General features: G+C 28.2%; 1 protein-coding gene across 7 annotated transcripts in view; it reads right to left on the bottom strand.

Moving 5' to 3' along the window:
* Cnot4 (CCR4-NOT transcription complex subunit 4) overlaps positions 1 to 12,416 on the bottom strand; it is an 89,334-nt gene that overhangs the window by 58,045 nt on the left and 18,873 nt on the right. For all 7 annotated transcript variants that reach the window (XM_075374133.1, XM_075374132.1, XM_075374139.1 and 4 more), the window contains one exon: positions 7,164 to 7,266. In XM_075374133.1, coding sequence (XP_075230248.1) covers positions 7,164 to 7,266 — 103 coding nt within the window. The remainder of the gene's footprint in view (positions 1 to 7,163; positions 7,267 to 12,416) is intronic.

The following is a 12,416-nucleotide window of genomic DNA, read 5'->3' as shown; positions in this document are numbered from 1 at the left end:
TAACATATGGTCATATAACTAATTATAATTAAACACAAGGATATCATTTATTTAGCGCTTGATACATCATATATCAATTATTTTCAACATGTAAAAAAAATTTAGCAAATACAAGAAACTAACACAAGCATTAAAAATAACTAATTCTTTTTATTTATTTTGTTATACAACTATATTCAGGATTTAAGACAATTGTATTATAAATATAAGCCTATGCCTACTCATTAAAAAAATTAATTAACAGCTTAAAATAAGATATTACTTATTTTAGCATGACCAACTAACAACAACACATCACGATTCCTATATGGAACCCAATCATGATTAACAAATTGCTTTTCACACATACTGCTAGCCATTGTCAACAACTAATAAAATTCTGGAAATTACCATAATATCCTACAACCATTCTCTGTAGATGACCAATATGAGTAAAAGAAAAATATGATTTTCATAAATTAAAAGCTATAAAACAATTTAAATTTCATTCACAATTTCAAAAGAATTTTGTGGAATTCCAGTCCTTGGTACCTGTCTATACGACCATATTGAACATGTTCGTTTTAAAGACCTGATAGGTAATACGTGTTTTGTATAGTGTTACAACAAATGATTACTGAAAAAATAAAGAGTAAATTGATTTATTGTAGTTAAAATGTTTCAAAAGGTTTTTGGCTGGTCTAATAGTAATACGTAGGAACAGGTGCAAGCAGTTCCAAGATAATGAATCAATTATAGATGGAAGGCTAGAAAGAAAAGATTCAAGAAAAAATTATGCTTAATCATCAATTATAATTAGAGGAGATACGGTGTTTATATTGTACATTCCAATGAACATCAAATTGTCTGAATGGAAGAGCATTCAAGTAAATTAAGTTAGGAAAAAAATCATGTTAAGTCATCTGCCATCAAAAAGTTCTTTTGTTTTTTTGTCGATAAATGTAGTTTTGTAGGTATGAATTTTTAACTTAAAGTGCTACAATCAACACAGATTGATTTGGCTCCTTTATCTTGTTTGTGTAAAGCAATGGCTACATATAAAAGCCAAAAATTAAACAAATCATAAGATTCATAACAATTCATATTTTCCATGTGTTTTTCCTTTGTATTTGTCTACAAATATAACTTAAATGATGTTGCATCTAACCACAATATTTAAAAAAAACCTTGTCTATATTTTTTTCTTTTGAGAACGAAAAACTGCGAAAGGTAATTTTACGATTGTTAAAACAAAAGAAAAATAATAACAGGTGGAAATATTCTGAAGGGTAGAAAAACCGTTGGTTTAGTGCAATCTATTTGATGGGAATTACTTAAAAGGTGAAAACAAATATAGATAGATAAAGGCATATTTTTTCAAATAAACAAAAATTTCACAAACATTCTGATCAGAACTTACATAAACTGTTACCAGTATAACATTTAATTCTATTCAGTGTCAAAATGTCAAACCTTAAAGGATTGGAATCTTAACTTAGCCAACAATACTCATATATACTGAATTATGTTAGGTTTTGTCTTATCCATTTTCACTGTTAACATACATACATTAATACAGTAGTCAATACACATCAGATACAAAATAGATCTAAGAGCAACATTTTATGAATAAAAACAGAGTTTTAAGATTTGTAATTCTCTCCTAATAGTCTGGCAAGGCCCTTCATGAAAAATTCTAATAATTTAGGAGATTCTTGATGCTTTCAAAAAACTATAATGCTGCAATCAAATAAGTACATTTATGAAATCGATAAGTAAAAAAGAAATAGAAGTCTAAATTACAGAGAGTATGAATAATGATAACCTATTGTAAATTCAGAAAACTAAATAACGAGTCATTAGAGGCCAACAGTACACCAGTAACAGGCCATATGGTAATATCATTAACAGGGAAGGTAACAGTATATAAAAAATAACAATTTACAAGGCAAAATGTTACAGTAATAATAAGCTGCAGAAGGTATTAATCTATAAAATATAGAATAGCGATTAACATTTATTTACTATTAGAATAAATTATATTTCCTTATAAAGTTTATTGTTTAATATGGTGTTTACTAAATTATAAAATTTACTCATAGATTGTTATCCCTACCTTAACTGGCACGTTGCATTTTGGAATACATTATTATCATACGTACAAACTCCAAAATTCTGTTTATTCAGCTTTTTATATTAAAAAGAAGAAAAATAAGTAACTAGATGCTAATATCTGAATGAGATTGAGCTAATTCAGTTAAAAAACTAACTTATCAGTAATTCACTGTTCTAAATCCCTGAGGGGGAAAACAGTTGGATAAAGTGCAAAAAGGTGCAATGTCCTGAATACATATTTTCATGAAGTAGAGCAAATTAAAATACATTATTAAGCAAGCAAACTATTATAAATCTTTTTAAAAAACTAAAGAGTTAAAAAAAGTTTACAACATATTAGAGATATACATAATATTCTACAAAGGTACTCCATACCTAAAAAGCTATCTCGATTCTAATTATAAAATATTTAAATTGACTAATACAATCTATTTGTAAACAAACGGTCCATTTGTGCTTTGACCACTGCTCACTGTATATCAAAACAAATTGTTTATTTTTTTCAAGACGTAATCCCGTAATCTAGTTCCAAGCGTGCCAGATTATCACATATTTACTGGACTAACTACATTATGCAGATGAAATATCACAAAATTACAAGTAATAAGTAAGTATATAGAAGCTAGTATTTTTCACAATATTATTTATATTTAATACAAGGCACAATAAGATAGTTTAAAGCTATGTAATAATAATGAGTTAGCGATATTATGATTTAATTAATTTTTCAATCATATTGAAAAATTAATAGTTATTTAAACAACCTCTCTCAATCACCACAATGACTGAAAAGATTAAATCTATCCAAGTTCCTACAAAACTATCTAAAATAAATATAAAAACTATAACTACTTTCAGTACTATGACTTAACTTAAACTAATAAATAAATTCCTTTGGTTTCACCAAAGATTTTTATTACAGCTTCGTTGCGACTCGTGACAAAATTAAACAGTGATTCTACCATGAAAATATTTCTATTATCTCTATCAGTACATTACTGACGTAAGTCATTATTTTATCTTTTGGTCAAAAATTGGATTACAAAAATAATATCATACATAAATTTCACTTAATTTATCTAGATATGCTAATGTACAAACAAAAACAATCCTTATCTTTTTCAACATAATATACTGTAATTATTATATTTTTAATTCAAATAATACTCATACATTACACCACCACCAACAGTTACACAATTGAATTATAAAAAACATTAAGAAAATGTACTTTTTGATAATGCTGACCACTCATCAAATTTCTTTATCACTAAAAGATGTAAAATGTTAAATTTTTCATTAACTACAACCGTATTTAAAAACATCTTCACAAACTATCATGGTAATTTTGATAACAGTATTATTCTAATAAAGCTGTTTTAGTTTTCATTACTGCCGACTTAAATAGGTCATCAATTTAGAACTGTCCAATTGTTATTTTATTTCTGTTTTACTTATAATTGCATTTAATTTTATTTACTATCTGTTCAAATTTATATTAATATTATTCATTTCCAGTCTCTATTGTTTGTTATAAAATGTTCTGCACAACTAGATACTTAAGCTTTTTTATGTTCTCTGTAATGTTCCAAAAGATTTGTAAAAATATCTTTATTTGTTTATACAAATTAGCCAATATTCTTAAATTTAGTCTTGCAGTCATTACTTTTATGTACCAATAGCAATGCACTTCCCTACTCGCCTAAAAACTATTTTTTTTTGTGAGTAGCATTGTTTAAAGGTTCATATTCATTTTTCATCCAGCAATATTATAAAAACTATTACACATATATATATATATATATATATATATATATATATATATATATATATATATATATAAAGAAGTTATTATTGATAATTTATTGAGGTCTATAATTTATCCTGATGCTTAGAATAATCTGTTATAAATTACATCCTACTCAACTCAAAGTTAATAACTTTTGTGGTAACTTAAATTTAAATTTCAAATGATCAAGATGGTGGGTGTTTGTTTGTCATTGTCTTGTTGTATATATAAATAAGTAAAACATATCAGTAAAAAATTGAACAAAATTTGTTATACCTGACACTGTGATATAAAGCTGCTGTGTTGAAATATAATAAGCTTCTGTTTTGAAATTTCACAGTTTTGAAAATTCTCAAAAACAAGTGTTTTTATTATGATTTAAAAAGGAACAGTTATTAAGTTATCGATGTACTTTTACAGATATGGTATTTCCACTTTACACAATTAAAATAACTGATCACACCCCAGCTGCAGTTTATATTAAATTTCTTCTGTTTGTTACTTTTGTTTAAAAAATTATGTGTTGTTACAAAAGAAGAATGGGTTTCATGAAAATATGTTACTAAAATGATTTTCATGCAATAATAAATGAGCACTACAATTACTTTCACTCAGTTGCTGATGACTGCCGTATGACAATCTAAAACTTAAAGAACTTTGAAGATCACCATTCTGTTATGGTCTGTCCAAGAACAAACAAAATCATAAAATTGAAACAAGTTAGGAAAAACTAAATTTTACAGGTTGTTCAGGTTGTTCAGTATGTGAAAATTGACCAGTAGGCTTGCTATCGAACAATAAATTTCAAGACATTCAGTTTAAAAAAATTTAGCACCGGAAAGAATTTGAACATCACATACAATGGTCTTACAGAAGACGAGCTGCAGTTTTCAGAATTGATGTTTAAAATAAGTAGAAGCAGATATTAACACAGTGTTATGGTAGTCTGAAAATATTTTTATAATGAATGCTGACCATACTTCAGGGAAGATGAGGTGGTACAACCAACAGTTGAAAACACTGTTTAACTTCGATATTATAGCCATGCACAAAGAAATGCTTCTTGGGTGGCCTGCCTTATGCAAAATATTAAATGAGACTTTATCTAGGATTTTTTTCAAATAACTATAATCATTTACTTGTTATAAAAAATAAACAAAGAAGCCAACCAAATTTTATATTAAGTTTACGTATAAAATAAAATAAAAATGTATTATTCAAATTTATGTAAAGAAAGTTGCTGAGCAAGTTTTCTGAGTATGATTAGTTTAGAGAACAGAAAAAATTAAAATGTAATATAGCAACGCAGAACATCACAAAAAAATCAAAATTACAAATATTTTGAAAATATGTAATAATTATCATACAAAATTAGAAAAACTATTATGTACCACTACTTATTTAATTAATCCAAACTTTTTTGAAAAAGGCAATCTGCTTAAATGCTCCTAAACAACAAAGATTTATGATTGTTTTATAGAATAACAGAGCTTAATTTAATACTGAATATACTGCAGTGACAAACATTAACTAAATTTGTCTTGGTAACAGAATTTAATGAAAATAAATTTTAAAAATCTTTAAAAATTTACATGCAATTGCAACAAAGACTGATAACTGTGAAATCATTCTCCTCAAAATAATGTAATTCATAATTCTTATTGTGCGAATGAACAATATTTTATTTATTTAAAATAAAATATATATATAGTCAGGAAGAGTTTAAACAGATTGCTGTAAAGTTATGGATCAAAGCGCATTTACTTAGTATGCAGTTATTTTGTCTCAGCAGAGCTATGTTGTCGATATAAAATTTCCTTGGTAGTAAATATATATATATATGTATGTGTAAACCAGATGATATCACACTTTCTTAGCAGTAGGCAGACATATACTTAAAGCTATCAGATAAGTCTTTTCTCAATATCACAGGTCTGCCAAGACAAACCATATAATAAGTCAATTTGATTGTAAAATTAGATAATTTTGTATAAATCTATTCTGAAAGGTTCTTAACTTTCCTTTAAGAGATACAAGTAGTAGAAATATCAGTTCTGATGACTTGCAACAGACCAAGCCTGATGTTAACTTCCAAAAAACATCAAAACATTATGAATCTTAAACAGCTAAAATTTAGCACATATTTCAACACTGTATGAATATATCGAATTACATAAATTTTTATTTAGTTACTTAAAACAAGACCAAAAATTACAAGACGATTAAGAAAACAAAATAACGATTTATAGATAAGTAACTAGTTATTTTAGTAATTTTTATATATAATACTTATCCATTTATATTTTTTTTACAGACTTACTGATGCGATATCAAATGTAAACAATTTAATACATCTTTTTTGTATAGGTAATAAATCAGTATTTTTTCCAGGATATAATATCTTCTTGTAATAAAATCTTACTTTTTGCCATCGTTTAATCAGTTTATTCTTTTTTTTAACTAATCGAGACTGAATCTTAATTAGCCTGATGAGGGAAGAGGAATATAAAAAATATGCCCGATTAAGAAATTAAGCATATCATGGTTTGAATAGAAATTTTAGGAACTCTTCACATTACCTTAAAGTCAGAAGAATCCTGATGGATTAGTACTTATAACTAAGACAAAAAACTGTTAAAGAATCTACAGATTCTCTAAATTAGAGTATTAATCCAAGGACAGCAATGTCAAAGGTTTGTCGTAACATACTGTTTTCATACATATAAAATTAACAGTTATACATTTAAATAACTATTAATAAGACAATCATATGTTTGCCTTATCAATAGATTTATTGATATAAATAAATAATTAAATATCACAGCATATATAATACATAACATAAAAGTTCATTTCAAAATCAAACAAGCTAGTAAAAATACAACTAATCTTCATAAAAATGTTAAAAAAAACAAAACAAAACATGGCTTTCAAGAGAACTAAATCATTATAAAAATGATCTTTACAAATATGTTAAAACCTCTCAAGAAAAAACATTCCTTCTCTAATATTAAAGACTGTAGTCTATAAAAAAAAAACAACCTTTATGTACAAATTACTTTCATCAGAACGTATTTTATGATGATACCAACAAAACACAAAAAAATTAATAAATTATAGTGACTATTACAATGACTACAATAAAGTTAGCTGACTACTTATATCATAACATCAATAACCCAGGGTAAAAAGGTTAACATATATATCATTGACACATAACAGTATATTTATGCAAAAATATTTATAATTATAATAAGATTAAATAAGAATTTACTTATACCTATTCAAAGTTGAATTAATAAGTTGATCATGTAATTTCTTCTCATACTCTTGATGTTTTCCTTGCTGCATTTCCTCTTTTGTAAAACTTGCTTCCGGATCACCTTGGAAAGAAAATAGTAATTAAAAAAAATACATCAAATAATGATTACGTATAATACTGAAACTTGTATTTACAGTAAAATTACAATTTCTTCCTATCAACCAAAATCATTTATGATCAAATAAAGCTTAATAAAATATATAAGAAAGAATAAATAGAAATGATGGAAGAATTAAATTTTCAATAAACCAAAATGGCTATGATAACAATAATTATGAAAGATAACATATACAAAAAAAATTTATCATAACACAAAATAACAGAAAAAAAACAATAAAAGTACAACAGTATAATGTATATACATTACAATTAACGAAATAACAGTTTAATTTGTAAATATATATTTTATGTATGTATACAAGGAAGCAAACAATAAGGAATAAAAAAACCAAAAAAATCATTATTATTTAAGCAGAATATGAAAAAATGAGTAAAATAGATATATACATGAGTAAAACAATCAATTAAACACTTCTCTTAACATGGTGAAACCTAGAAAAATAAAAATTCAAAATTTTCAAACGAGACAAATATCTGATTTTAAACGGCATAAAGAAATTATTTTAGAAATGCTTGAAATTGTTAATAAATTGATGACAAGAATAGATTAAAACGATTGGAAAAATACATGTTTAAAAATTTTAATTTATATGTAAAAATTAATTACCAAATAGTTTATGAATAGAGTAATTGAAATTAAATTAAAGTTAAAGAAAGAGAAATTTCAATCTATTATTATGTTGTTACACTTATTTTAAGTTATGAATTTAATCCATAAAATTTTACTACTCTCAGTATGTTTGTCAAACACAAGAAGTGTATTTTACTAAAGAATTAAGCGATTTAAGCAAAAATGCTTCTGTATCAAGAAAAAGCAAACTGTTTCTCTTAACCCATTTTTGGATCAAAATGGTATCACTCACGTCAGAGGTCATTTAAGTTTTTAAAACTTGTCTTTAAATGCTAAACATCCTATAGTTTTAAGTTCTCATAATCATCTCACTCGATTGATTATTTCTCATGAACATTTAAGATTATCACATGGAGGATTACAGTAATTCATTCCTCACTTAGGCAGAAATATTGGATTGTCAACTCTAAAATCATAATTCGCTCTGTCCTTCATAAATGTTTAACTTGTTTTTGTTTTAGAGCTCAGCCTCAGGATCAGTTACTTGGTCAACTACCAAAAGAAAGTCACAATTTCCAGTCAACTGGTGCTGATTATCCTGGTCCAATACTTATTCGTCATGGTGGGCGGCATACTCTATCTACTAATCCTTTCACTACTAAGACTTACATCGCATTGTTCATATGTCTCCGCGCCAAGGCAGTACACCTTGAACTTGTAACTGATTTATCTACAGAAAGTTTTATAGCTGCCCTACGAAGATTTGTAGGACGCCGAGGATTGCCTTCTTATATTTTTTCTGATAATGGAAAAAACTTCTGCGGTGCAAATCGTTATCTTCAAGAAATGTATGATTTTCTTAAAACCAATACTGCTAGTTCCAAAATTAAATCTTTCTGCACTTCAAACAACAAAGAGGTCTTTCATTCCTCCTTACTCTCCTAGTTGGGGTGGTTTGTGGGAAACTGCTGAGAAGATGAAGTTTCACCTGCAAAGAGTGATGGGGAATTTGGTTCTAAATTACGAAGAGCTATCCACTTTGTTAATCCAGATAAAAGCACGTTTAAACTCCAGACCATTGTTCTTACAATCATCTGATACATCTGATCCAGCTCCACTTACTCCTGGACATTTTCTAACCTTCACTCCATTAACTTCCTTGCCTGATCCTGATTTCTCAGGCATTACTATAAATAAGCTTATTAGGTGGCAGTTTAAACAAAGAATATTGAAAAACTTTTGGAAAGCATGGTCTATCGATTATTTACACTCCTTGCAGCAGAGGAACAAGTGTAAAATTTCAAATAATAACTTTTGTGTTGGTAATGTAGTTATAATCAAAGAAATTAATCTCCCTCCACTGATGTGGAAATTGGGAATAATTGTGAAAGTATATCCAGATGATGAATTAATTAGATTAGTTGATGTAAAAACTAACAATAGTAAAAAAAAAGATTAATAAATTAATTCTTCTTCCACATTCAGACGTTTGTGATGGCATCACTGACGACCTCAGTGATGCCGAATGTAATTAACGAAATTTCTTGAACGTCACCACTTTCATGTATTTGTTTGATTTGAAGTTATTTGCTTTGTAGTCCTTTTTTTTGCCTTTGGCAACATTGTATAAAGGTAACTTCAATTTTTTACATTCTTTCAAGGTTTATATAACTATTTTTATATGTATTACTTTTCATTTTTGTGTATTAAGTTTCATCCCATGATAATGTATCTTAAAATTATAAGTGGTGGGCGGTGTGTTCCGTTCCATGTTGAGCTGGTTAGTGCTGCACTCTAGCATCTACTAGTGCTGGCTGGCAAGTTAGTCTAACATGTCCATTCAAGAGTTGAATTTGAGCGATCATGATTTGTTTAATGTTAACATTTCATTTTAGTCCAGAATAGTTTTATTTTGTAGTCTAAGTCTAATGTGGCTTATACTTATACTGATAATGTTCGATTGTATAATTTTTACTAATTTGTTATTTATTCATCGGTCTAATGTGACAAATTAAAATTTAACGATTCAAGAACAAGTTTTAGTTCATTTCATCATTTCAACCAAATACAGTCCATACTCGCTCTACAACTTACAGTATAATAATCAGATGCAGAACTGGTAGGTTACTTTTTTGTATGTTTATATTTTTTCCCAAAAGAGAGCACCAGCTCTTTCAGTAGCTGTTAAGGGTGTAGGTCAGGAAGACTTAAATGACCATATCAACATCATTCAATCTTGGAGTAATGAGCAGCTGAAAGCAATGGAAAACTACAGCTGTTTTGTAGCTCTCTACATTTTCATGTTAACAAAGATGAAGACACCTTCCTTCGTAGAATATTCTGAAGGTAAACTAGTCCTCCGTTTGGATCTCTGGGAGGGGACTGCTAAGAAAGGGGTCACCAGAAAATTAAAAATAACATTCTAAGAGTCGAAGCATGGAATGTTAGAAATCTGAAAAAAAGTTAGTAGGTTAGAAAATTTAAAGAGGGAAATGGGTAGGTTAAATTTAGATGTAGTAAGAATTAGCAAGGTTCAGTGAGAAGAGAAAAACTGACTTTTAGTAAGGTGATTTTAGAATAATTAACTCAGCATTAAATAAAGGGCAGGCAGGAGTAGGATTTGTAATGAACAAGATAGGGAAGAGAGTAGAATACTTCAAAAAGCTTAGCGATAGAATCATTATAATCAGGATAAAACCAAAACCTAAGCCGACATTGACTGTTAATGTCAACATGCCTACAAGTGTCCATGATTACGATGAGGTAGTGTATACAAAGAAATCGATGAAAAAATTACACATAGTAGGAGACGATAATTTAATAATAGTTTTTATTGTGGGTGAATATGGACTGGGTAAAAGTAATGAAAGAGGGGACCGGCTTACTTAGTTTTGTACAAAGTATAATTTAGAAATTGCCAACACCCAGTTTAAAATCATAATTGATGAATATACACATGAAAAAAGACAGGCAATACTGCAAGGTATCAGATAGATTATATCATGGATAAGGAAAGATTTAGAAATCATAATTTAGTGATAATGAAATGTATATTGGGGTTTAAAAAGCTAAAGAAAAGGTATCAGATGAATCTGTGGAATTTAGAGAAGCTTGAGGAAGATGTGGTAAAGAAGATTTTCGAGGAGGATGTCACAAGAGGTGTGAGTAAAAAATATAAGGTAGAAAATATAAAAGAATGGTGAATGTTAAAAAAGATATGTAAAGGGGGTACACAAGACTTATAATGCAAAAGAAAAGGTTGATAAGTGAGTAGAATAACTGAAGCATTACACAGGAAATGAATCAGAAACTGGTGTAATAAAGGAAGAAAAGGGAGATACAAACTGAGATCTGAATTTAATACAGCATTACAGGATTTGAATGGGAGAGAGGCTCCTGGGATAGACGGGATACCTGCAGAATTACTGCGCAGTGCAGGTGAGGAAGTGATAGACAGATTATACAAACTGTGTATATTTACGAAAAAGGGGAAGTTCCATCAGACTTCAAAAAGAGTGTTATTGTCATGATACCAAAGAAAGTGCTGCTTTTTTATCTTCAGATAAATGTAAAGAATACAGAACAATTAGCCTTACTATTCATCTTCAAATATTTTAACTAGAATTCTGTACAGAAAAATTGAGAGGAGGTGAAAGAATTGTAAGGAGGAGACCAATTTGGTTTCAGGAAAAATATAGGAAAAAGGGAAGCAATTGTTAATGCTCAGATTAATAGTAGAATGTAGATTAAAGAAAGACAAACCAACATACATGATGTTTATATAGACTTAAAAAAGGCATTTGATAACGTAGACTGGAATAAAATGTTGAGAATTTTTTAAAATTTAGGGTTCGAGTATAGAGATAGAAGAACAATTGTTAACATTTACAGGAACCAAACTCCCACAGTAATAATCGAAAAGCATAATAAAGAAGCAGTAATAAAAAAGGAAGTCAGACAAGGATGATCTCTAGCCCCATTATATTTTATATCCGGAACAATCTAGATCCAAGAACAATTTAGATCCGGAGTAAGTAGGGGTCAAGAAGATAAAGATGCTACGATTTGCTAATGATATAGTAATTCTAGCTGCGAGTAAAAAAGAGTTAAAAGAAACAATGAATGGCATGGATGAAATCCTATAAAAGAACTGCCACATGAAAATAAACAAGAACAAAATGAAAGTAATGAAAAATTTAGTAGAAATAAAGTAGATGGACCACTGAATATAAAAATAGGGTGAATAAAGACTATGAAAGTAGAAGAATTCTGTAATTTGGAAGCAGAATTATTAAGATGGTCAAAGCAGGAACAATATAAAATGCTGAATGGCACAGGCAAAACGAGCTTTCAAACAGAAATATAATTTGCTAACATCAAAAATTAATTTAAACATCAGGAAAACCTTTTTGAAAGTATGTTTGGAACATAGCTTTATATGGAAGTGAAACTTGGATGATCAAAGTACCTGAGAAGAAAAGATGGATGTAAGGTGGATAAAGTAACAAATGAAGAGGTAT

The sequence above is a fragment of the Lycorma delicatula genome, chromosome 8 (genome assembly GCF_047948215.1).
Source record: "Lycorma delicatula isolate Av1 chromosome 8, ASM4794821v1, whole genome shotgun sequence".
Lineage (NCBI taxonomy): Eukaryota > Metazoa > Arthropoda > Insecta > Hemiptera > Fulgoridae > Lycorma > Lycorma delicatula.
Note: the sequence above shows the minus strand (reverse complement) of the source record. Positions and strands in the feature narration are given on the sequence as shown.